This window comes from Cyprinus carpio, chromosome B22 (genome assembly GCF_018340385.1).
Source record: "Cyprinus carpio isolate SPL01 chromosome B22, ASM1834038v1, whole genome shotgun sequence".
Classification (NCBI taxonomy): domain Eukaryota; kingdom Metazoa; phylum Chordata; class Actinopteri; order Cypriniformes; family Cyprinidae; genus Cyprinus; species Cyprinus carpio.
Genome location: NC_056618.1, coordinates 14230170 through 14257770, shown reverse-complemented (window position 1 = coordinate 14257770; position 27601 = coordinate 14230170). Strand labels below are relative to the sequence as shown.

The 27601-nt window shown below is 34.8% G+C and overlaps 4 protein-coding genes across 5 annotated transcripts; 3 read left to right on the top strand and 1 right to left on the bottom strand.

Moving 5' to 3' along the window:
* Positions 1–145: 145 nt before the first annotated feature.
* Positions 146–8416, top strand: si:zfos-943e10.1 (GRAM domain-containing protein 2B). The gene is made up of 13 exons (XM_042748820.1): positions 146–298; positions 759–908; positions 1952–2012; positions 2092–2153; positions 2238–2352; positions 2436–2534; positions 3526–3597; positions 3683–3751; positions 3830–3908; positions 3995–4075; positions 4166–4265; positions 6357–6464; positions 6553–8416. The coding sequence occupies exons 1-13, from the start codon at positions 243–245 to the stop codon at positions 6566–6568; spliced, it is 1068 nt and encodes a 355-aa protein (XP_042604754.1). The 5' UTR covers positions 146–242; the 3' UTR covers positions 6569–8416.
* A 3019-nt stretch (positions 8417–11435) lies between these two features.
* On the top strand, positions 11436–14587 carry gpr35.1 (G protein-coupled receptor 35, tandem duplicate 1). Its single transcript, XM_019103013.2, has 2 exons — positions 11436–12019; positions 13432–14587. Exon 2 carries the CDS (start codon positions 13439–13441, stop codon positions 14396–14398), a length of 960 nt encoding a protein of 319 aa, XP_018958558.1. The 5' UTR covers positions 11436–12019; positions 13432–13438; the 3' UTR covers positions 14399–14587.
* Positions 14588–15928: 1341 nt separating this feature from the next.
* On the top strand, positions 15929–20147 carry LOC109047682 (G-protein coupled receptor 35-like). Its single transcript, XM_042749381.1, has 2 exons — positions 15929–16523; positions 18477–20147. Exons 1-2 carry the CDS (start codon positions 16480–16482, stop codon positions 19426–19428), a joined length of 996 nt encoding a protein of 331 aa, XP_042605315.1. The 5' UTR covers positions 15929–16479; the 3' UTR covers positions 19429–20147.
* On the bottom strand, positions 20144–26039 carry lim2.2 (lens intrinsic membrane protein 2.2). Of its 2 annotated transcripts, XM_042749384.1 has the most exons (6): positions 25831–26039; positions 25326–25523; positions 23899–24100; positions 22138–22275; positions 21136–21270; positions 20144–20257 (listed from the first exon to the last, which is right to left on the bottom strand). In XM_042749384.1, the coding sequence occupies exons 3-6, from the start codon at positions 24074–24076 to the stop codon at positions 20187–20189; spliced, it is 522 nt and encodes a 173-aa protein (XP_042605318.1). In that variant the 5' UTR covers positions 24077–24100; positions 25326–25523; positions 25831–26039; the 3' UTR covers positions 20144–20186. The 2 variants fall into 2 exon arrangements, with proteins under 2 accessions (XP_042605318.1, XP_042605317.1); XM_042749383.1 differs by lacking the exon at positions 25326–25523 and having other exon boundaries at positions 25831–26038.
* Positions 26040–27601: the final 1562 nt, after the last annotated feature.

The window sequence follows — 27601 nt, the reverse complement described above, 5'->3', positions numbered from 1 at the left end:
ACAGTGGAAGGAAGACACTCCCTTTGGTTCAACTGCATCCAAGAGCTCCATTCTAGCCCCGCCCCCTCATTTGCGTACATAGGAAGGCAGTAGGAGTGCGGCTGCAGACCAGAGCTGTGTTATTTAGACTTGCTGAGTGATTAGATTTTTTTTTTTTTTTTTTTTTAAATGTATTTATTGCTTCTGGCTGAGTGTCAGACTCCAGCGTTATGGCTTGAAGCCAATTTTGTACACTTGTGAGGATGAACCGATCATTGAGTTTACGATTATCTCGCAGGAATGGACATAATATCTACAGGTATGGTAGAGTAGCACTTTTCATGTCATTGGAGTTCGTTTCCATTCAATGGGCTGCGTTCGGTGTGTAACTTTTTGAAATTTACTCGCAATTTCCAAGCGAAAATTGGTGCGGCGTTCCCTTTGAAGGTTGTTTTCCAGTCTGTAGTGTTTATTCTTGAGTTTTTACTGCTGTGGTTGGGAAATCGAGGTCGGAGTGAAATGCAGTTGGTGTGTTTTATATGTTTACTTTGAGTCTGTTAAGCCATTACACTCGAATCATTGCCTGAGAGAAACTCGTAAAGCTGTCGTTATTCTTGCTATTGACCTTATTAAAGAAGCTAAATGCCATGTATTGCACATCTGTCTGTGTTTTATAAGCGTTGGCATTGCCTCGTAAACTCCGATGCTGTTTAAGGGTGAAGTTGAGAGGTGTGAGCGTCAGTTATGAGGCTGACAGTGGTTTTGCGATGTTTTCACAGCTATGCGGTGGACGCCGGGACGATTCCTGCCAAGGCCAAGAAGGGGAGGACGAAAGCCAAGCTGGGGAGCAGGAAAGCATTCAGTTTGGAGGAGAATCAGCTGGAGATGCAGCAGCAGACCAAGAGCCTGAGCCAGCAGGTCCTGCCCAGGTACAAGAGCGACTGATTTGTGTTGAACCAGTTCTGCTGCTGTAAAATTAGAGTAACAATTACTCTAATGGTCAATACGACACTGTTAACTGTTAGGAAACTGGATATGAATGGGTGGATGGATAGGTAAATAATTTATTAATAATTGTTCAGCTGGTCAGAATTATTTATTAATTATCATTTTGTTACTGTTTTTTTTTAATGGCCTTCAATATCTAAAATATGTGATATGTTCATCTAGAGGAATAAAAATATTTTAAAGAAACAAATACTAAAATTATAAAGAAATGTTTTAAAGAATTTTAAGTGTGTGTGTGTGTGTAAGAAATGTTTTAAAGAATTTTAAGTGTGTGTGTGTGTCTTTAAAAAATCGTAGATTCAATAAATTAAATGCTTAAATATTTATTAAATGAAATATTTTATGAAATATTTTATAATAAAACTTATATTTATTTGGCAATCAATTATATCTAAAATGTGTTTTTGGAAAAAACAAATCTTTTAAGTATTCATTAAAATATAAATACTTTTTAAAATACTTTGTAAATATAAAGATTATATTTAATCATTTGGCAATCAATAATATCTAAAATATGTATTTGTAAAGAATTTTTTTTAAAAGGTATGAATATATTATTTTAAAATTCTTTATATTATTTACAATGTGTTTCATATTACATATATTTGTTTATAATATATAAACAAATATTTTCTCCACAGCAAATTAAATAATATATATAAAATATTATACCAGGCTTTTTTATATATAAAGAAAGATTTAATTAATGTAAAGGAAAAATTATTACAAAAAGTATTTGTTTTACTTCAAATCAAATTACATTTTATATAAAACATCTTGAAAAAATTCAATTAAGAAATAAAGCTGAATTTATTTAAAAAAAGAAAAAGAAAGAAAAATTAATGTACTTTTAAAATATATTTTAAAATCTTTAAAAAATTATCTAAAAATGTCTGTGTAATTTAATTACTACTACTACTTCTACCTTTTAGTAGTGTTGAAATGTGTGCTGTTTTATTGGCAGGTCTCACACTCTTGATGTCGACAGACCTTTGGATCGAAGCGACAGCCTCAACTCGAGAAGTGTAAGACGACTTTTCATTCATCTTTTTAAAATCTAACATGCATAAAACCTTTCTAAATTCTCATTTCCTTTCTTCTCAGAGTTTTATGAAGCACAACAAAACATTCCACAAACTCTTCCCAGAAATCCCCGAGACACAAGAACATCCACACTTTTAGAGACAGGCACAAAAACACCAAAGCAAGGCCATGCTTCTTCCCCACACGGCATCACGTGTGTCTGATGCTGTGTTTGCAGCTTACATCTGTGCGCTGCAGAAGGAAGTGCCTTACCACGGCCGTCTGTACATCAGCGACAGCAGCCTGTGCTTCTTCTCCTCTGTGCTGCTCAAAGACACCAAGGTAAGGAACCGTCCGATCCGCACGCATGCACCCAGAGCTGCCATCACCCCGCAGGCTAACAGACCCCTGTGTGTGTGTTTCAGGTGATCGTTCCCGTCGCCAGTGTGACCGTCCTGAAGAAACAGAACACAGCGCTGCTCGTGCCAAACGCTATCTCTGTCCGGACCACAGACGGAGAGAAGGTCTCAGCCTCAAACACTTTTACACTATTAAACACATTGTCCTCTGAAAAATGACGAAAATATGAATTAATGCAAATTAAGTACTATTTTTTTTTTTTTTATATTACCATGTTTTTTTTTAATTTAATCCATTTTTTTGTGAAACATACATTAATTTACCGACTAATCCTATTTTTTGAAGAAAAAAATGTAGATTAATAATTTTTAGTTAATTCCAATTAAATTAAAAAAATTTGTTTTACTGAGTAATTTTTATTAATTAATTAAAAATTAATAAAATATATTAATAAAAATGTATTTTAGGATTTTTTAAAGTGAAACAAAATAAAATTAAAAATGTATTTTAGGATTTTTTTTAAAAGTGAAACGTACCAATTAATTCTAATTATTAAAAAAATAAATATTACAGTAATTTTTAGTTATTAATGTCACTTAAAATCATTTTACAATTTTTTTTACTGATACACATTGATTAAAGCTAATAAATAAAATGTATTAATAAAAATGTTTTACAGTGAATTTTTGTGAAACAATACTGATAAAGGTTAATTACTAAAACTTAGTACCATATTTAATATACCAGTTAACACTTATTAATTTAAAACAACAATTAATAAATGTTTTGTTTTGTGAAACATACTGATTAATAATTACTAAAAAGATTGTAATTCTTTTAGCGAAATGTATTGATTAATGCTAATTAATAACAAATATTTGTTTTATAAAAAAAATTATAATTGAGAATAATGGCATTACACACACAAATTTAATTATTTGTCCTAAAAAAAAAAGACTAAGCCTAAAAAAAGAAAAATACTAATATTTTCGATTTAAATATGCATTAGAAATTCTTGACTTTATTTTTATTTTGAGATTTACTTGTATTTAAATAAGATTGTTTTTATATTCATTTTGGGAATTTCTTGTATCTGTAGTATATTTAAGTATCATGTAATGAATTAATAATTGTATTCCTCTCTCTGTGCTGCAGTATTTATTCGTGTCTCTGCGGAACAGAGAAGGCTGCTACAAGCTGCTGCGAGCCGTCTGTCCTCAGCTGGAGGTGAGTGAGTGTTTGCTGACGTGATTTGACCGGTGTTCATGTGTTTAACTCGCTCCTGACGTGTGGCCGCTCTCGTTCCTGACAGGACGGAAGTGCCAACAGCAGCCCTCTCCTGTCATCAGCGGAGAACAGCTTCGATCAGGCCAAGCTGGTGGTAAGTGCGGCTCCGCGCTCGATTGGATCTGTACTGTACCGATGCGTGCTGACGCTAAACCTGCGTCTCTCCCAGCAGAACTCCAGCCAGTCCAGTCTGGACGACTCGTACGATGTTCCTCCTGCGGTCGATCTGTCTGCGTCTCGACTCACTCCAGGTTCGTGAACTCCCCGCTGAACGTCTCTCAGCTGCGTGACTCTGAGAGAAAGGTGTTAAGATACTGTGTTTGCTTCTGCGTTTCAGAAAACACTACGATTAGAAGCCCGTCTGCGACTCGCGGCTCACCGCAGACGCCAGACGAGAGCTTGAGTGAGGAATACAGGGGTACGACACGCGCCGGCCTGCAGATCTGAATGACTCGGAGTGATGATGCGTTTGATTGGCTAACGCAGATTCTGCTTCCTCTCTCCGCAGGAAGCTCGTGGGTTTGGAACGTGACGGATCGAGCACGATCTCTCCTCATCCAAAGAGAAATCAGCAACCTCAACACTCTGCTGCTCGTCTACTTGATCCTGTGAGTATTCATGCCACGGCTTTAGCTGTAACGCACTCCTGTATTTACAATTTCACAGTAAATATTTACAAAATATATTTACAAAAATATTACCAAAAATTTAAGTGTTATACAAATAGTTAAAAAAAAAAAAAAAAAAAAAAAAAAAAAAAATATATATATATATATATATATATAGTATTACATTGTATCAATGAAGTTTAGTAAAAAAAAAAATTTAAATATCTGCTAAAAATATGTATCAGATATTTATTAAATGTGACTCTGGAGCACAAAAGCAGTCTGAAGTCGCTGGGGTATATTTGTAGCAATAGCCAAAAATACATTGTCTGGGTCAAAATTATTGATTTTCATTTTATGCCAAAAATCATTAGGATATTAAGTAAAGATCATGTTCCATAAAGGTATTTTGTAAATTTCCTACCGTAAATATATCAAAACTTAATTTCTGATTAGTGATATGCATTGCTAAAGACTTCATTTGGACAATATTAAAGGCGTTTTTCTTTTTTTTTGCACCCTCACATTCCAGATTTTCAAATAGTTGTGTATCTGCCAAATATTGTGCTGTCCTAACAAACCATACATCAATGGAGTGATTATTTATTCAGCTTTCAGATGGTGTATACATCTCAATTTTGAAAAATTGACACTTTATGACTGGTTTTGTGGTCCTGAGTCACAAATTAGAAATGTACAAATATTTACTGAAAATAATTTGACAACATTCAGGGCTCCAGCCTGTGACTAAAACGGTCAAAATATCAATTTGCGTGTGAACTTTTTGCTGAGGTCGCCATTGGCGACTACATAAATGTATGTTATGATTTACCAATTGGCCTTTTTTTGCATATTCATATTTTTACTTAACCTGTGGTCTAAATAAGAGAATACAATGAGCTAAAGATAAAATCCAACACCTCCTATATAACTGCATGTTACTAATGAAGAAAACCAGACTGGATGTGTGAAAGACACACAGGGTTGCCAGGTTTTCACAAAAAAAAACCCTGCCCAATTGCTACTCAAAACTAGCTCAATGGCGTTAAAAAACACATTCCGGGGGGTAAAATACATATTTTTTTGGTGGGGTTCCCCCAGTAAAATTCACATTGCAAGAGCTAAATATCACGTTATTGGTCAGATCAGGCCCTTTCCAAAATCACTTTCCAGAACTTTCTCGTTCACCATTCCTGGCTGGTGGAATGATCTTCCCACCCCTATCCAGAATCCCTGACAGTTTTCAAGTGACAGCTGAAAACTCATCTCTTTCAAAACTACTTGACTTCATCATAAAATAAAAAAAAATAAAAAAAACAGTTGTCTTTTGTATTTATTTATTCCTTCTCTTTCTAGCTTGCACTTATTTGAACAATGTCTAAAACTTGGTATTAGAAGCACTTCCTGTATCTGTTTGCCTCAAGTAGAATCTCTTTATGTATCCTCCGATTGTAAGTCGCTTTGGATAACAGCATCTGCTAAATGACTAAATGTATTTGGGTCGCTGTAACCAGCGGACATGAGAAACAGCCAGCAGCAACCATCTTAAAGTATCCCAATTATGCAGAAAAACCGCAGACTTGGCAACACTGAGGACACATGGCAGCATTTATAGGATGCGTTGAGGAGGAGCCCAGATTACACTCGACGGCCAAGTGTCTCTGACATTATGATCCATGACATTGGCACAGATTCTGTGTAATAAACAATTCTCAAGTTCTCAAAACATTTAGTTCCCAAGTGAACTGTAATTCCAAGGGAACTGTGGTTCCCAGGAAGACTGCAAGATTGATTAAAATGCTGAGGAAAAAGATAAAAATATAAGACGAACACATGACAGTATGACTGAAATATCTACATTGCTTCATCCATAGTATTAGTGACTAATAATCATGAGCTCAGTGATTAGATTCCTTTCAGTGTGACTCTAGTTGTCTATATATAAGTGGTTTCCAGGCAAACAAGTCTCATCTTGCCGGTATGCAGCTGTATTGTTATTGTGATTTTCAGATGCCCTGATACTAAATGTGCATCTAACTGTACGCCGAGATCGTTTGGTTGTGTAAAGTGACGTGTTTTTGTCTCGTTTAGGGTGTTTCTGCTCTTGTTGTCGTCTGGCTATATCGGCCTGCGTATCGTGGCCTTAGAAGAGCAGTTGACGTCTCTCGGAGCGCTTCCCGAATTCACCTTGCAAAGCGGGTAAATAGTGTCATGTTATAATCATAGTTTTGCATGTGTAAACCTCAAAGCAGCATCAGAAAATTTGTATTTTTTTTTGTTCTTTCAGGTACAAAGAAACGTAAGAGATCTCCATCCATCAGAACTTTGGAAAGAGCCACCAAAAACCCTTTTTAAAGATCCACTAGCCGCAGCAGGGAATGCTGGGAAGGACCTTTGTTTGCATATGCACCAATCACCAACTCTGTGTGTCTTTGCCAAGAAGATAACCACCAAAGGGCACGTGCTTACAAGACGCCAGTGTTGACGAGACGTGGGCATGTCTTTGCTCGCAGCCGTTCGGTCTGTGTTAGCGCTGCAGCGACTCGCCCAAAAATAGCCAAAGACAACAGGTTTTGGAGTACTGTCAAAGACAACAAAAACAAACTGCTTCTGTGGAAAGAATTTCATGTTATTACTCATTGCACCGCCATCGTTTCACCACTTTTCTACCATCAAAAAAAATCATTTTTATCTTCTTCCTTTGACTATCTTCTTCATCAGTCTTTCGGTTTCTTTCTTCCTCTGAAGATTTTTGGTACAAGGGTTGCGATGTTACTGTACAACGCTTACTCATTGCAGCGCATTTGTACCACTTTTACGATCATCAAAAATAGAGCAATTAACTTTGTCATATAAGGTTTTGCGCTATTACTGATTTCGGTTTAATGAAAAAAATGGCGAGCTAGCCAACTCTTACTCATTACAGCACAAGTGTTTGTCCATCAAAAAATGTCACAAATAACATTCATCCATTTTTCGTCCAACTTTCGTCCCAGGTTCCCTATTTTTGATGGCTAGCGTTATCAAAAAAAAAAAAAATTTTGTATAAGGGGTTGTGATTATTCCTGGTTTAATTTTAACGCTAAAAAATAGCTAAGCTAGCTAGCCAACCCATACTCATTGTAGCGCCTTCATTTGACAACTTATGACCATCGAAAAAAATTATGAATAACAATGTTGTATAAGGGGTTGCGATATTACTGGTTTTGGTAATATCGTATGGTACTGGTCTTAGTATTATTGTATGTACAGTCTATGCACAAGAAATGTTCAGATCAGGTATTTAATAAGTTTTTGTAACATTTCTTGTCTTTTTATACTTTAAGGAGACGAAGTAGTCGACATGTTCCGAATGAAAAAAAAAAAAAAAAGATTGTATTGTGCAAGAAGAGATGGATGTGGTATTGTTAAACGTCTGATTTGCGGCTCAAGCCAAGCATGCATGTTTGCGCAAACCCAAATGGAGCATTTCCATTCAGGACTCCTAACGAGACGAATAGCGATACTTGACGAAAATGACGTGGTCCAAAATATGCATGATTTTTGTGTGTGTACGTGTGTTCGTAAATGTTGCAATATGTTCAAGTGATGAAAGACGTGTAACCATTCGAGTGCACTTTAAAGTGTGGGGACGCTATATTGAGGGTCTGGGACATTGGATGGTGCTAAGAACCTCTCACTCAGGGCTGGGACTGACTCGCAGTGCATCATGGGATTGCTGCTCCTCAGTTTTGGTATCTTGGTCATCTGCTGGCGGACTCACTCTGCTGGTTTTCAGTCCGCAGGTGCTGGTGGAATAAACATGGATGGACTGCAGATTTCCTGGGAATTTCTTGTGCGAATGAATGCATGCATTTTTTTTTTCCCCTCAAATGGAGATTCCTTGTGTGACTGATCCATGCAAATGAATTTACACAACATTTCATCTAGTCGCCAGGCCTCAAAGTCCCCTGAATGACTGTCTAATAACCACAATGCAAGAATCCCAACTTTAATAATTGGTTTATATTGCACTATTGAAGTGTTATTGTTTTTGTATCGATATGTGGGTAAACACCTTGTTTGGTCTATTTATTGCCTAATGTGTAATTCAAAGTAGTCTCTGTGAGACTGGCTTTGGCATTGTTTGAATAAATCAAGTGCTAAGGAAATGCAGTGTTTCCGATGTTTTAGTTCCCTGTAAGTCTGATCTAATATTTATCGCTACAGGAATTTGGTTATACGACTTTCAGGATGTCCAGCTTTTGTTGCGGGCAGGGATAATCAGATTTGTATTTGTCATTTATTTAAAATGAATCACATTTTAACATTCTATTAAATGCAATGAGTTGAACTTTTGAGTGTTTTTTTTTTTTTAACCACTTAAGTGGGACTTTTTAGTACATCTTTTTATGTACAAGTATATGTTCATAATTGCTTCTAGTGTTTTTAAAATATGGTTAAAGTGTACAACTAATGTACTGACAAGCAATTAATCTGAAACTAAAATGCATTTAATTCACACTTAAGTGTATTCTTTACTGAAATTAAAGTGTGATGTTTTCGACCACATAAATGCATATAATTTGTACTTAATTTCATATATATTACAGTTTAAAATTACATTTATTGCAAAAAGTTTAACTTTTGAGTGATATTTCTGAACCGCTTAAGTGGGACTTTAGTATTTTTTATATGTACTTTGAAATATGGTAAATATGTACTTCTGAATAAGCAATTAATGTGAACTTAAATATACTTCAATGTCATATCTCTGGCAATGATGTTAAAATTTAGTATATTTAAATTAAAAAATTTAAAATCTCTTAATTACGTAGTTACAATCAATGCAAACACAAAATGGAAAACCCTTTACATTACATTTACAAAAAAAATAAAACAAAAAAAAACAACAAAAAAAAGCTTTTTGTTGATGTACAAGAAAAACCCAACACTATACACAGTTACAACACTTCAACTCACTTATTAGAAAGAGTCTGGAGAACAATGCAAAATCACTTACAAAAGAACCTAATCTCGCCATCACAGAAAACATCATTCTGTAAGATGTATGAGCCTGTTTCCTCATTGGGTCAAAATTTACTACAAACACACACTCAAAAAAATACATATATATATAATAACATATAAAACAAATAACAAAAAAACACTTAAAAAAATATATATATATATCATTTCATGTAAAACAAATGAGAACATATTTTAAAACATTACCAAACTGTGTTACTTCTACCCCTGGTTTCACAGACAAGGCTTAAGACCAGCCCAAAACTAAAAACTAACGGACTAAAATACCAGTCTGAGCTGTTTCAACTGAAAGAAAACTGGCAAAAGATCTTTAAAAATATCAAAATGCACACCAGTAATGTTTTTTTCAGCAATGAAAATGAAAAGTCCTTATTGAACTATGATCCTGGCTTAGTCTAAGCCCTGTCTGTGAAACCAGGCCATTAGTTCTCAAACCTTTACTAGCACCAACATTAAACAGGACTTAAAGTTTTCTTCTAAAATCTTGCTCCAGCATGAGTGAATGCAAAAAATCTGACTAAATAAATTAATAATAAAAAAAAAAAAAAAAAAAAAACTCCAAATGTAACTTGCTAGAAAGTGCTGCTGTCTGTCAATGTCCCAGAAGCTTCACACCATCACTCCACAGTCTAAAAGTGAACATGTGACATTTGCCAAGTATGGTAACCCATACTCAGAATTGGTGCTCTGCGTTTAACCCCTCCAAGTGCACACACACAGCAGTGAGAAGTGAACACACTGTGAACACACACCTGGAGCAGCGGGCAGCTATAGATCCAGTGCCCAGGGAGCAACTGGGGGTTTCAGTGCCTTGCTCAAGGGCACTTCAGCCATCGGTATTGAGGGTGGAAGAGAGCGCTGTTCATTCACTCCCTCCAACCTACAACTCCTGCCAGCACCGAGACTCAAACCTCTGTCCAACTCTCTAACCATAAGGCCACAGCTGCCCCTGTGTGAATGGAAATTTTTCAAAGAGGCAGGAAAGTGAAAGTAAAAAAAAAAAAAAAAAAAAATAAAAACACCTTGAGGAAAGCAAGAAAAGGAAAAAAGGGTAACATGGCGGTAGAATGCTGGGAGATGTTCCTTCAGATTTCCCGTAAACAGCAGATTTCCTGACAACACAATCTTCACTGACAATGTATTCTTTTAAGATCTGAAGTTCACACGAAGTACACTTTTAACACAATTAAGCACACTTCTTTTTCACAAGGGGTGATTCTGTGAGACTGGCTTTGGCAGTGTTTGAATCGTGTGCTGAGGAAATGCAGTGTTTCCGATGTTTTAGTTCCCTGTAAGTCTGATCTATATTTATCACTACAGGAATTTGTTTGTAGGAGTAGGATGTCCAGCTTTTGTTGCAGGCAGGGATAATCAGATTAATGCATAAAACAGGCGTTTTTAAAACTCATTTTAAAAATATGGAAAGTTAAGTCAGTTAAAGTTAGAAAGGAAAGAGTGAAAATGTTTGAAACTGCATTGGGTGTAATGGAGGCATCTTTTACAGCACATATTCATCGATATTAATGCCAAATTTAAAAATATATTAACATTTTTATGTCTATTTTATGTCTCTTAATGTTGACTATTGTTCATTGCTCGCATGTTTTGGATTCATTAAAAAGAACCGGTTCGCAAAAGTCATTAGTTCAGAAACAAGGTCGCGCTCTACGTTTGGATTCACTTAAAAAGAATCGGTTCAAACGAGTCATTAGTTCAGGAATCAACTTTCACTGGTTTCTCTTTTCTTTATTTCAATTATAGGCATATATTCACAACAAATACAAAACGGAACCAAACGGAAAATAAATACATACATAAATAAATAAAGACACAAAGGAAGAATACAGAAATACATAGTTTTAAGATTGACAGAACTTTAGATAATTATCATATACTTGTCTATAACTTTAAACTTTTTCTTATGAATGTGAAATTTAGCTAGCAGGAAACAAATGTATTGTGTACCATTTCCCTGTATTCTCTTTTGAGTAGTCACACAATCCAAAGGCAGCTTTAAAACAAAAAGAAAAATGAAACTTACAAAATAAGATTGGATAAACATTAAAAAAATCTGACCAAATTTTTTTCGCCAAAGAAGAATCATAAACACTGCAATTCGTTTCAGTGTCTGACTTATATTTTCTAAGAAGAGCTTGCATTTATGAATCATCTTAAACGTTATACTGGTCGCTCTGTTTGGATTCACTAAAAAGAACCGGTTCATACGAGTCATTAGTTCAGGAATCAAATTTAACTGCATGCAACTCCATGTAAATGTATTTTGTTCCTTGCCTGTGTTCATTATTCAGATCAATCTGTACCTCTGCAAAAGTCATGATAGGCTCAAAACTGATCTGCATGTTAATCTGGTAAGTTTTTGCACACAAATGGAAGAAACCCGGAGGAAACCATGAACGCGTAACCACTGCATTTGTTGGCGTTGCAGGCGCGTTCACGCGGACAGCCCAGCGAGACCAGGCTCATTCCCATCGTGACAGAAAAGCGTATTTGCGTGATCCAGTTGCCATATTTAGGGATACTTGCAAAACGTGTCATATTTCTCTCGTCAGTGGGTCTGGAAAAATTAATGCAAGTTGGTTCATGACTCGTTAAGGACTTGGCTTAGCTAGAGTAAACAAATCTTTAAAGTTAACTCTATTGTGCTTGGGATCATCAGTTTTCTCCAGACTTCATCAGGAACAAACTGTTCTAGTGCGTGTGGAAAGGTAAGGGAGTTTTATCTACTGTTGGAGATTCGCATTGATTATTTTTGCTTTCTTGTGTTGTATGCGGGAATGACTGTTTAAATGAGACTGTTTAAAAAAAATGACCATTGACATCATTTATCTGCCCTAAAGGAATTCAAAACCTCAAGAAGAGATACTTAACTGTATGTTCTGCCTTTGCTCTTCCAACAAATGAGGCAAACGCATCATACAGTTGCATGACTTTTCAAAGACTTGGAGTACAATCTTTAAAATCAAGGGTGTTTCGCAGTGATGGCATTTTTGGTTTCCCAAATAACATATTAGTGAGCTATGGAATTTTTTTTTTGACTTTTTATTTAATTTCATTTAAGTCATTCTGACTTTCTTTTTCCAGAGTTAACGTTTCACAGTTCTGACTTTTGCATGATATATGTGCAAATCTGAGAAATAAAGTCAGAATTGCAGGATATAAACTCTCGAGATAGTATTTTAATTTCCTCAGAATTGGACTTTACAACCCGCAGTTGGGACTTTATATCTTGCAGTTGCGAGAAATAAAGTCAGAATTGCAAGATATAAACTCACAACTGTGTGAAAAAAGTCAGAATTGTGGGAAAGTCAGAATTGATATAAACTTGCAGGTGTGAGGGAAAAAGTTCATTTTAAAGGATATGATGCGATTTCAAGTTTACCTTTCTCTTTGGAGTGTTACAAGCTCTTGGTGAATAAAGAAGATCTGTGAAGTTGCAAAGACTAAAGTCTAAAATCCAAAGAGATATTCTTATAAAAGTTAAGAGTCAACCACACCCCTCTGAAGCAGCTCGTTCTAACACGCCTCCACATCTCTACGTCAGTATGTGGGAAGATTTGCATAACGCTGCCCAAATGTTCACACAAAGAAAGAAGGCGTACCTTTTATTCACATTGTAGTATTGTTGTTGGCGCCACCGCCATGTCGTATAGACACTGTGTGTTTCATGTGTTTTAAGTGAAAGACAAAAGCATAATGTGAAAAAAGTCAGAATTGTGAGATATATATACAAATTCAAAATTGTGTGAAAAAAAAAAAAATTAATAGATATATATAAACTCACAAAAAAAAAAAAAAATCTGAAACACATTCGAGAGATATAAACTCACAATTGTGAGAGTCAGAATTGCAAGAAAATCATAGTTGTGAGAAATAAACACAATTGTAGGAAAAAAAGTCACTTACAAGATAAACTTGCAGTTGTGAGGAAAAAACTCAGAATTGGGACTTTATTTCTCGCAATTCTGACATTTTTCTCAATTGAAAGTTTATATCTACTTCTTGCAACTTCAATTCAAACAACCGAGACTGCAAAAAAATACTTTTCTGCCGAGAACCTTAATTCTTTGGTTTTGCTCACTGATTTTGGTTTTCAAATCATCCTTTTCATTTCCCACAGGTTGAAGATGAAGAACTGCACCCTTAATACCACCACCACAGTTGAGAACCTACAAAAAGTCACTTCCATTCCCACCTTCATTTTCGGGGTCCTGGGGAACATTTACGTCTTGGTGATGTTCTGCCGCCGTCCCAGAGCAAAATGGACCTACATGAATGTCTACATCACCAACATGGCCATCGCCGACTGCGCTCTGCTGATGTTCCTGCCCGTTAAGATTCATTACTACAGCAGGCTGTTGGAAGAGCATTTAAAGGGGCTGTGTAATTTTGTTTTGTCAGTTTATTACGTCAACATGTACGTGAGTATCTTCATCATCATGGCCATAAGTGTGGTGCGGTATGTGGCCATCAAGTATCCCATGAAGGCCAGGAGTGTCTTCTCTTGCAGGAACGCTCTGGTGGTTTGCACGCTCATATGGCTCACCATTTGCTCCATCAGCCCAGTTTACTTCATTACGGACTCCAGTAACGACAAGAAAATGTGCTTCCAGAGGGTCAAGGGAGCATTGTCGTTGCATTTCGTTTTGTTGTTGGTCATCGTCGGATTCCTAGTGCCATTGCTCATCATGCTGTTCTGCTCTGTTACAGTCGTTTGCACTTTAAGGAAAGAGCTGGACGTTGGATCGCGTTCTGAGAAGATCCAATGCATGTTTATCATCGTTGCCAATTTACTTGTTTTCATCATATGCTTTCTCCCCGTCCACTTGGGTTACCTTGTTAAATACATCGTGCAAAACAAGTACGAAAACATAGATGACGACGAAAGCTGTTACTATAAACAGATCGCGCACAACTTCCTGCACGTTGCTCTTTGCATTTCCAACATGAACTGCGGTTTGGACTGCTTTAGCTATTTTTTCGCAACCAAAACGTCCTGGAATATGTGCTGCATGAATGACACTAACAATACAGAAGGTGAATGTGATAACAACACGGTTTCGTGTGCAGTTAGTACGCCTACATAATTGTTTCGACTGGGATTTTTTATTATATGGTTCCTTTTTAAACATTGTATACGCTCTGTTTTCATAAAAAAGGGTTACAGTATTAAACAAAGCTTTTGCATGATTAAAAAAACTGAATTCTAACTATGAATTTACTATTAATCTGTACAATAAGTAGATTAGTAATAAATGTTTGTATTTCTACTCTGACGTCTTGAGTTTAATGGCCCTCTTGTGATCTCATTTGTTTTTGTGGACACGGTGGGTGGTCCTGCTAATGACTTACTACCGTTTTACAAAACAAAGCTATGTTTTCCAGCAGAGAGAATAGAGTGCTGGAACTATGATATCGCTTTGTAGGCAAAGACCCGGAAGCGAGTTAGCATTTTATTACTTCCAGTTCCATTGTCTCAAAATCAATGGGTTTTTGGAATGGGATTTTGGTAAAATTCCTAAAATAAGGTCCTGGTTCACACAGGCTCAAGATACTTTCATGTTTTATTCTACGACAAAAAACACACCAGTTACACCCCACTCGTGATTTTTTTAAACTGTTACATATCTTAAAAAAGAAGGTTGAATAAATATGTTTAATCTTACCATATCCAAAAACTCGCTCACTCTGCTGTTATTTAATAGATTAAATGCACTAGAATTTTATTGAATAGTTCGTGGAGACACTTTTTTAATTAAAATATTTGCATTAATCAAGGATTAATTGACTTTTAATGCACCTTATTTCGAAATGTACAGAAATACGTGCTTTCATATGTCCTTCAGTGATGATTATTTCATTTATTCACTATACTATTTATTATTAAAGGGGTCATATGATGCGATTTCAGTTTTTCCTTTCTCTTTGGAGTGTTACAAGCTCTTGGTGCATAAAGAAGATCTGTAAAGTTGCAAAGACTAAAGTCCCAAATCCAAAGAGATATTCTTTATCAAAGTTAAGACTCTGCCACACCCCCTAAAAGGCTCGTTCTAACACGCCCCGACATCTCTACGTCACTATGTGGAAATATTTGCGTAATGCCGGCCAAATGTCCATGCAAAGAAAGGCAGCGTGGTTTCAGTAACTGCAGTTAGTGTTGAAGCAGTCATGACAGTGAGATGCTGTGTGTATCTAGGAGAAAGCAAAAGCAAACACATACGAGCTACATCACCGTGTCTGTCACTCAACTCTGTTCCTCTTTCGGGCTTGAACTTATGGTAACACTAAGGACATTATGAACTGTCTTTACATTTATTTTGAAAGATGAAGCTCGCGATTATGGAAAGGGGCGTTACATTTCCAAAGAGTGCTTGAGGTGTTCGGCCAATCACAAAGCACTGGGTCAGTTGGCCAATCAGAGCAGACTGCGCTTGTCAGGAGGAGGGACTTTGTAGAAAATTATGCATTTGAGAGAGGCGGGGCATAGAGGACCTGCAATAATGTACAGTATTTGAAAAATAATGTGTTTTTTAACATTAAAGCATGTCAACATATTCTGTTACACCAAATACACAAAACAATGATCTTTAAAAAAAAGCATCGTATGACCCCTTTAATGTCTCATTTCAGTTTTAGTTTGGCTCTAGTTTTGTATTTATTCCAGTTTATATGAAAGGTTCATGTAGCGTGGATTAAAAATTCATATACAGAGTAGCCTAAATCAAGTTTGAAACCGCTGAAGGCGAGCGACCGTGGTGCTGTGGTTCAGTTATAGCCTAAGTTTAGCTGTTAAGTTCTGCTTTTATTTAGGCTTCAAATTCATCAAAGTTACATTATCTTGTGAAGATTATCTTGATGGACAAAACGTGTAAGTTTCATGAATTATGGTTGAACACGGAGCTTATTTTTTTTGCGATAATCCAAAAGCTTATGGAAAAATCCTATAGGTTTTTTGTGGAGGGAACCAGTGCGATGCTAACCGCCGATCCGCCTACAGAGTGACGTCATAGCTCACCCACACTATTTATGTATGTGACCTAGGTCCGTCTCGATGCATTATGTTTGTGTTTAATGCATTGTACAATGTTTGTATAAAGTAAGAACTTAGGCTATGCTATGCGGTTTTGCTTTTGAAGGATAGAATGTTTATCTGTTATTCCACCAGTAGATGAAAAGATCTCTGTTCTTTTCTCAAGTTGGGCACGTGAAAAGGTAAGAGTTTTTGATTCGACAGACTTTCAAGTTTCTCGAGTTTCCTAATGTTGGTTTCCCAGAAAGAAACATAGTGTCAGCCCACATCTGGCCCACATGAAATGCGTGCGGCTGGATCTGGGTCGACACTGCTTGTGTTCTGGGTTCACTCTCATATTTTTCTTTATTGTAATGTTGAGTGTGTGTGTGTGTGTGTGTGTGTGTGTGTGTGTCAGTGGTGCAAAAACGGGCGGGGTATGCAGTATATGGCACATTTTGCTGAAATAAAACGTTATAAATAATCATAGCTTAGTTGTTCAAATTAATGTAATGAAACTTTTTTTTTTAATGGTTTTTAGCATTTGAATGAATTCAAAAATGTATTGATTATAAACCTATTAAAACCCGGAACCGCCGTTTCTTTTTACGACCACAACTAAAGGGGGATTTTTCAGCAGCTCGCCCTCAGCGCACGAGTCAAACAAGAGCGGAAAAGGAACAGGTGCCAAATGAGCTCCAGTAGAATAACACTGACCTGCGGTCTGATCAGATGATATCTCAGTGAAACAAACTTTCCTGTTCTAAATTCTAAGCTGCAAGACCGTGCATGCACGTAGCTATGCATCACGTTTCAGAAGGTCTCTCAGATGCATGTACTGAAATATTCGGCAATTCGAGATCACAACAGGGCGCAAGATAGATGACAGCCTCTGTAGTTTTTTATTTGTGATTTAATGCACAGCAAGTAGGCTAAATGTGAGCACAGTGCAGTTGTACTAGAAAATATGCGCTTATTTTTCTTTAATTTGTAGTGTTGAAATAAAACCATATTTAAATTCATAAAATAACTCATTTTTTTATTCTGGCATTTACGTGCTGTTGACTTCCACCCTTTTTCACTTTATTGCAGAATGGGTTTCAAAAGATAACTGTTTTTTTTTCTTCTTTGTACAGAGCTCGATTTAGGTTTGACAAAACTGTTGCAATGAATTCATTTTGACAACTATAAAATTAAAAAACTGTTTAGATTTAAAAAACTTCAAACTTCAAATCAAAACAATGCCAAATATTTGAAAAACAACATTTTTATAAAAGCAAAAACAGTGATTTGAAAACTATGCTGATGTTTTATAAATGCTATAATTGTGTTTTTTTTTTATCCATGAGTAGGGCCTATGGGTAAATGAGATAAATCGTTTAGTTCATATTCAAGAATAGGCCATCTGAATATTTTAAAGTGATTCATCTACATTTTTTCTCCTCGTCCTTTAGATCTCAGTGAGTTGAAGAACTCTCTGCCACTTCAAAACTAAAAAGCAAAAGGAGATTTTTATAAATGCTATAAAATTGTTTTTATATGTAAATTTTTTTTTAATGTTTAATTATGTCTAAATATAAATCTAGATAATATATCCAAGTGAGCAAACCTGCATTTAGAACTCATGTCAAAGGGTTTTTCGACTTTCACCATGACACGGTTACAAAAAAAAAAAATGTGAAGAAATTTTCCATGTCTAAAAAAAATAACGGTAACAGAATCCAACAAGATTTTAATGTCTCATGTAAATATCTATACAGGGTGCTAAATCAAGATGTTACGCAACATTACTTACAAAAAAATTGATTTTAAATGCCCTCACTCTATTTTAATGTGAAATATTGCATTTATAAAAAATAAGTTGAAAAATATATTAATTCTAATGGAGACAATAGCTCATTAAAATTGTATAAATATTGAATAGTATTCATAAAATTCCCCCAAAATCATAAATAATAAGCAAAAATATATTACACTGATTTTCCTGGGAAAAAAAATGAAGTTACATTTCAAGGCATCGGTCACTTTTTACAGCGAAGGAGGCAAGTGTGACTCCTAAACAAAGAGGGCCAGTGGGTTAAATGGCCCACTTTACCTGCATTCATCCTATTCCATCCATTTTTAATATATATATTTTTTATTACAATTTCTGTCAGGTTGAAGATGCCTAACTGCACGCTGAACATCACCGCGGGCGTCCAGAACTTCCAGATCGCCGCATTGGTTCCCACCTTCATCCTCGGCGTCCTGGGGAACATTTACGTCTTAGTGACGTTCTGCCGCCGTCCCAGAGCCGACTGGACCTACATGAACATCTACATCACCAACATGGCGATCGCGGACTGCGTCGTGCTCATGCTTCTTCCCGTCCGCATCGCGTCCTACGGCTGGGAAAGATCGCGACTCTGGGACCAAACCAACAAAGAGCTGTGTTACGTCCTCGTGTCGGTTTATTACGTCAACATGTACGTGAGCATCTACACGGTCACCGCGATATGCGTCGTGCGCTACGTGGCCATCGAGTATCCGTTAAAAGCGCGGGAAATCTTGTGCTGCAGAAACGCGCTGCTGGTTTGCGCGCTCATTTGGCTGGTCACGTGCTCGTCCAGCGCCGCGTTCCATCGTGTGGACGAACCAGAGGGAAATACTACGATTAAGTGCTTCCAGAAAAACAAAGCAGGGGTATTACCGTTGACCTTCATTTTGGTTCTTAACATCAACGGGTTCCTCGTGCCGTTCCTCATCATGCTCTTCTGCTCCATTAGCGTCATTGTCAAATTAAAGAAACAGTTGGAAATCGGATCTCATTCTGAGAAGATCCAGTGTATGTTCATCATCGTGGCTAATCTGATTGTTTTCGTCGTGTGTTTCTTTCCCATCCACTTTGGATTTTTCTTCAAGTACGTCACGCAGGCTTATGACCACTCCTGCCACGAGCAGTTTATCGCGCATAATTTCGTTCACGGCGCGATGTGCGTGTCCAGCATGAACTGCGCACTGGACAGCTTCAGTTATTATTTTGCCACCAGAACATCGTGGAAACTGTGCAGCGCGAAACAAAGTACAAATAAAGAGGATGAGTGTGATTATAACACGGTCGCGCAATGACTTCTGGGAAACTTGCGACATTGAAACGTGTTTAAATTTGGTAATAAACTTCATAGTATATATATTTTAGTTTGTCAACTTTATAAGTGTTTGTTAATTAAATGTTAAGTTGTTTCATTAGTTTATATACATAAAATTTAAAAAATTATATTATAAAATGTCAGCATATATTGTGTTAAGCATTAGTGTAACCTTTGACACTGGTATTCAATATAGATATGGATATTTTTATGTGCATAAATTATTAACTCCATAAAATTGTGTAATTTCTAATACATATGCTGTTTACTTTTTAAGTGTTTGTGACAAACATACGTAACAAATGAAAAAAGGGAGAAATGAAAACCAGTAATTTATTTTATGTAAATCTAGAAATTACTGCCAAAAATTGTTATAGTGTTGTATTATTCCAAGATTTTATTTCTTCATGTTTACAGAAACTGCTTGAAAAAGGCAAACTGTGAATCAGGTTCTTTTTTACGTTAATATTTTAAAAGCGTTACTGCTGTCACTGTTTCTGTATGTATTTCATGTTGAGTTAGCAATGTAGAGAAATTAAATCTGATCAGTATCTTTGTGCTGATCAATCCTCATCTGAGGGTGTTTTGTATCTGAACGCCATCTACTGGAGAAACAGAATCATAACTCCTAACCAGTTATGCCTTAAATCGTGCTGCACCAATAATCCTGTGAGAAATAAATCATCTCCCACAGAAAGACTCCAAATGCCATTTATTTCATGTTGAGATGTTTGAGCTTCAGCTGTCAGAGACGCTCGCAGGTGCTGCTTCAGAGACGCCCCTCTGATACGCACAGAGCTGCAGGATGCCTGAAATACACCATACACAAACACAAACATTTACTCACTGTTATTTATGATTTTTTATACAGTTATTAAGAACTATTATGATTTTTTATTACATTTTTGGAAAGAGAAAGAAAAATTATGTAAATAAAAATTCAAGTTAAAAATATTTGAATTTTAGAAATAAATTTTAATACAATTTAAAAAAAACTTTGTTCAAAATAATACTTTGTATTATGAATAGTTATTTATTTTTGAATTAATCATATATACAAATCCTTTAAAATGTACAACAAATTCAAAATAGAATATTTAAAAAAATAGAAAAATTTAAAAAATATTTTAAAAAATGTATAAAATTTTAAAATCTTTTTTTGGGAAAATTTTTTAAAAATGTGGAAAAATTTAAGAACTGTTGAAATAAGGTTATAAGATTTTCAAAACTGTTTGTTCTTGTTTTCGTTGAGTTGAATTGCATTGTATTTGTTATACAGAGTATTTGTTTTATATTATGCATTTATTTATTGTATATAGAAGAAAGCAGGAATCATTTTTTTTTAATATTACTATGTACTATGATGAATGCAAAAAAACAAGCAAGTTTTATTTAGACCTTTGTTTTTGTATAATGCATATTTATTAAATGTTTTGCAAAAAAAACAAAACAAACAAACTACTGGAAAAAAAACTTTAAACTAGATTTCACCACCTATTTTTTTTTTTCAGAACCTATTTTTTTTTTTCAGGAAAATTATATATATATATATATATATATATATATATATATATATATATATATATATATATATATATATATATATATATATATATCAAATGTTTTTTTTTCCTGCATATTTAGTAAAAAAATAAATGAAAAAGCATGCTATAAAAATGAAATGTACCTGCTGCAAAAGCCAATATGATGCCGACCCAACCCAAGATATACGACCATGAGAATCTCAAGTCGATGTAGCGTTTGCCGAAGAAGCTAATGGTCATGCCGGTGTAGATCGCCAAAGCCAAGAGCGCAAGAAATCCTGCAGAAACAAAGACCGCTTCAGAGCAGAAACCACTGCAAACCAGACCATAAAAACCACTGCAACACACACTGAACCTCGCGCAGCTGAGCTGATCATTAATGCACAGACATCAGTGTTTATGAAGCAGAAATCTGCTCAAAATGTAGTAGATGTTTTAAACAATCAAAACACTGTCATGTCAGGAAATGAATAGAGTGCAATTTTTTAACTTAACTAATCTTTACAAAAGGATTAGAAAAGCTAATGTTAGCTTTTTTTAAGAAAAGCAGTTAGTAAATTAATAGAGTGCCAGTCTAAAAAACTTTTTTATATAAAGAATAGAATAAGAATAGAGAGTGCTAGAGTTAGAGGCTCAAATAAAGATGGAAGAGATGTGTTTTTAGCTCGGACTGAGTTGGGCAGGTCACTTCACCAGGAGGGAACAGTTAATGTAAAAGTCTGTGAAAGTGATTTTGTGCTTCTTTGGGATGAACAATAATACACTGTTCACTTGCAGAACGCAAGCTTCTAGAGGTACATAACTTTGAAGTAATACATTTAGGTAAAGGTTTTGTAGGCAAACATTAATGCCTTGAATTTTATGTTGCAAATATAACAAATAATAAAAATAAAACAAAACTGTCCTACTCAGATGGACAGAAATGACTACATTTACATAACCACAAATAAAAATAAAATACACAAAAATAATAATTTAAAATATGAAAATAAATAATAACAAAAAAATAAGAAATAATAATACAAAAAATTTTTAATCGTATTGTCCTACTCACATGGACCCAGATTACTGCATGTTTTTTTTATTTTTCATATTTTCACAGAAGCTGAAGTGTGTGAGGTGTATTTTGTGTGTGTGTTTCTGACCGGACAGCAGCAGGGCGATTCCTCCGGTCTGCACCCGTCGGCTCCGGGGCCGTTTAGACGCAGTGACGCCCAAAAGCACTCCAGCGAAACAGCCCAGCACCGACAGCAGCATGAAAGCCCGCGTGGCGTCCCAGAATGCTACGGGACACACAATTAATGCACTTCCTGTTTGCTCTAAGTATGGGCTTCCCCAAGGAGCCATGAACATGATTAAAGCAGATTACTGACTACAGCTTCTGACATCTACCATAGAAACGCAAATGAGATTTGGAAAATTAATAGGATAAAAATTTTATAATAAATATTTTTTTTTTTTTCCAATATTGACCTACAAAAAAAAAAAAAAAAAAAAAATAAATAAATAAAAAAAAAAAAAAAAAAAAAAAAAATATATATATATATATATATATATATATATATATATATATATATATATATATAGTACTGTGAAAGAACATGAAATTATATGATTAGAAATAGGTAAATATAATAATGTATAACTATATATAAAACATTAAAAAATAATATAGTCTTCCAATACCAATGAACAAAACACTCTTAAAATATTATTCTTACCAGATGGTAAATTATATTTTATATATGTATATATGTTTATATATGTTTAATAATTAGAAAATATGACAAATATTTAATAAAATATTCATTATAACATTCAGTAGATTATGTTTTGTATTTTCATGAAACGTGAAATGAAATAAAACTTTTAAAACACACACACATGCATATATATATATATATAAATAATATACACACACACAAATGTTTATTTAAAAATCTGAAATAATAAATTACATTGTCATAGAACATGAAATAAAACATTTTAAAAAAATTATAAAAGTTAAATAATTAGTATATTCTTGAAATTTTGACTTACCCACATGGATAAACATGAATAAAAATAATTTTAATTTTTCTATAATTAAAAACATGCCATATTTGCAAAATTTCCGTTGTCTTGTCTCTCTGGAGTATAAAGTGCTGGAACTATGATATGGCTTTGTAGGCAAAAACCTGGAAGCGAGTTAGCATTTTATCACTTCCAGTTCCATTGTCTCAGAATCAATGGGTTTTTTGAATGGGATTTTGGTAAAATCCCTAAAATAAGGTCCGTGGTTCAGACAGTCTCAAAATACTTTCACGTTTTATTCTACGACATAAAACACCAGTTACACCCAACTCGTGATTTTTTTTACATTTACGCTTCTTAAAAAATAAAAAAAAATTGTTGTGTTTCTTAAAAAAAGACGGTAGCTAACAAATTGCTAAATGGCGCTGTCGGAGACATTAAACGTCGTCATGAAAAAGTTCATGTAGCGTGGGTTAAAATTCATTCAGAGTAAATCCTTTTCAGTGACCGTGTTAAAATTAAGTTTGAAAAGTTGTCAGAAGCCGGAGGTGGTGACGCTGAAGGTGAGCGACCGTGGTGATGTAGTTCGTTTAAAGCCTAAGTTTAGCTTTTAAGTTCTGGCGCTTTTATTTAAGCTTCATAAAAGTTATATTATTTTGTGAAGTTTATCTTGATGGACAAAACGTGTAAGTTTCATGAAAACAACCGCCTAATGTAACAAAACAAACGAAAAAAAACAAATATCATAAAGAAATAAAATATCAAAATATCAGTAAGATTAAAACACAAAATACACAAAAAAAATGACACTCATGCGATGCTAACAGACGATCCGCCTACAGAGTGACGTCATAGTTACCCCACTCTGTTTACCGTGATTTAACCGCACTCACCCACTGACAGCGTGTGGGCGTGGCACTTGCGATTGATGCAGAACCTCCAGAGGCCCTGATTGGCTGCGTTCCCTGAGTAGCGATACTGCATCCAATAGTCAGTAGCCGTGGAGATGATGAGGAGCACGAGGGCCGCCGCTCCACACAGAGAGGCCCCTCCCACCAGAGTGAACACCATCAATCAGAGGATCAGAACGGCCTCCTAAACAAACACACACACACGCGTTCACTAATGATCAATGCTAATGAAACAACTGCTCACTAACTGATCAACACTGTACTGAACACACTAGTGCTGAAGAACTGGCTTTAAGTTTGCGCGCCAGACACGAAAAAGTGCAAAAACGCATTGCAACGTGCCAACAGCCAATGAGAACGCTTTAGTAACCGCATAGCAACTGCCTGGCAACCACACAGCTAGTTTTGCGTATGCAAACGCTGCTCATATTTTTGGTAAAAGTGCATCTGAAAATATTACACTGAAGCATGGTTCAGTTTTCTTTTTTTTCCCTCAGGATAAAAACTTTAAAACATACAATATGTACAAATGTAGGTAAAATATCATATTTGTTAATATTACAAATAGGAAATGAATTTTAATGGATATATTAGTAAATAAAAAACAACAATAATAATACTAAACTATGCAATAAATTAAACGCATGTGTAATTTTATAACAAATATATAACATTTATTACTTCAAAAATATAAATAGTAATAATAATACATTATGATACATTAAATGTATGTTTTAATGTACAACTTATAAACAATAACAATGATTTAAAGGATAAATTAAATGTATTTGTGCAATTTTTATAACAAATATACAACATATAAACATTATTAATAATAAATTATAGGACAAACTAAAAGTATTTGTGTAATTTTATAATTAATATAGCCTACAACATGTAAATACTACTACTAACGTTACTAATAAATTACAGGATGGATTAAATCCAATTGTTCAATTTTTATAATAAATATACAACATATAAACATGTATATATTCAAAATGTATAACAAACCAAAGTAAACTTTGCAAGAAACTTTCAAGAGGTGTCATTAATGGTTTAAGACATCTTTAAACTACTTATTTTATTAATAAATGTTTGTAGTTAAAATGATACATTTTTGTCATTAAAATCATTATATGATGTTTTAAAGTATTTTAATTTTATCGTTATATTCCACAACAGCATATAGAAATCCACCTATTATTTTGCTTCTAATAAACACTATTAATGCTATATTAAATGTCCAAAGATGAAAGATCTCAGTGTTATTGAAGGCACTTTTAAAGAGATACATGATGCTACACGAAGAAAAAACTACTAAACTATTATTACAAAAACTATGTTGATACTGAGGTAAAACTTTATACTTTTTCGTAAGTTCACTACTAACTTTTTAATAAACAAACCGTTTGGCTGTGGTCCTCCAGCAGTTCCCTTCAGCTTCCATCGACCGGTTTATAAACAAAAGCCGTTCTGTGCGATCAGCATTTGGCTCGAATCGAGCCGATCAATCAAACTTCATCCGTTCATCATGAGAGCGTTCTGAATGCGAAGCGTTTGCGCAGCATAAACTGGATCAGCACATTTCAAACTCGAGCTCAACGCTGCCAAACACACACACACACACACACACACACACACAAATTACTCATTCACAAACAAATAAGAGAGCTATTCACGATGAAATTCACAAAGCGTGCCATAAACGCATCGCAAATGGACACGGAGAACAAACCGCGCTTTTGTTCCCGCCAATGCAAGGATTCAAAATCAACAAGTGTAACGGTCATTTCATTCCAAGACTCCCCTCAGACAGCCACAGTCTTTCCTTACAAAACACCTAATAAAGTAGATTAAAGTGTGTCAAAAGGTTCAAATCAAGTTTTTAGCACAATATAGGTCTTCAGATACCTCTCTGACGGTTGATGCCTGTCTCCAGCGAAGATTGCGCTCTGTGCGCGCGATTCTAGCGGTTTTAAGCCCACTCGCGCGGCCGTCATTGTTCGGGCCACAATAGAGCGAATCATCCAGTCAGACATGTGAGATGTGAGGTAATCCGCTTCTTTCACAGCATCTCGTACTCTTGTTTACCCCTCACAATCTCGCCAGTCTTCTGCGTCACCGGCTCCCGCGGCGTGGGACGCTTCGTGACGCGCGTCGACGCCCTCGGTCTTTGGCTGGAGGTCACATCGAGCCAGAACCATCGGACTTGATGAAGGTTTGAAGGATGAAGAAACGTCTACATAACATCTACATATAAGTAAACACTCAAAAGAACATGTAATTCATAAAAACACAAATGTTGCCTTATGGAAAACCAAATACAACTAAACCTTACTGCAATGTTAAATTAATGTAAACAAAGTTTCTTGGCAGAGAACGTTATAAGAAAAACAAAAAAAAACTATATCAAAACTCTCTGAAAAAAAAAAATTTATCAGCTCAAAAAAACTACACAAAACCTCTACTACAGGATTACAACATTTTTAGAAAGATGAAGGAACATTTCACCAGCACATCTATATAGTTACACTCGAAAGATCAGGCAAATCATGAGCGAACTAGTCAGAAAAACACAGAACAACGTTGCCATATTGTTATTCTTTTGGAAGCCAAATAAAAATGTTATAGGAATATTCACCACACCTAAAGAGAACATTCTATTTACGCAATTAATGTTTTGTGGCAGAGAACGCTAGAATGTCTGGGAACCAGAAACTCATGTTCTCAGAATGTTCTGGGAAGCTAAATTTACTAGCTGGGAATCTGTAGATGTCAATTCATTTAAAATTTTAAACAAATCTCATCTCATTATAAATTTTCATAAATACTATGACACACCAAATATAAACAAAAATAAAAAAAAGCATCGAAATCACATCATAAAACATAAAAAAAAATAAAAAAAAAATTAAAAAAATATAAAAAAATATATTTTCATTTTTTTAATATTTCGCATTTATATAAAACAAAAATGTAAACAATATAAATATTTGTATTTTTATATAATGTTGTAGATTTAAAAAAAAAACACTGTAATAGGGCTGTCACAATTATGAAATTTGGCTGACGATTAATGTCTAAAAGTAGTCATGGTTATTACGATTAATTGTCTGTTTTAGGGCTTTGGCGATTATGCCAATTATCACAATGAGCTGCTTTTTTTATGGCTTGCATTATAAAATTGTGATTAAGGGTTCAGTAAATAATTATGATGTTATCTTTTAATCTTTTTTTGAGTAATTATTTTGCAGTGTAAGATTATACAGAGTATTCCAAATTTTCCAAGAAACGGCCAATACTGATCCAACACCAGCACAATTTTATTTCAAGAGAATATCATATGTGAAACTAAAGGTCACTTTTTTAAAACCCTTTGTTGAACACAGTCCACTAAATACTCACTTCCTCATTACAGAGAAAAACTACATTTGAATAAAAATATATAAGCTATGAAATTAAACTAGCTGACTATATAATTTAACAGCAAAAACATAAAAAAAAATCTTTGGTGCAAATTATACAGTTTAAACATGTTTATTCTGTTAACTATTTGTATTCTTACTAAATGAATGAAGATAATATATAAATTATGAGAAAAAGAAAATCAAACCTTTCTGTTTGCAAAATTTTCAAAATGTGAAATGCTTCAAACAGAGCGGCACAAAGCTCTTCTGCACAT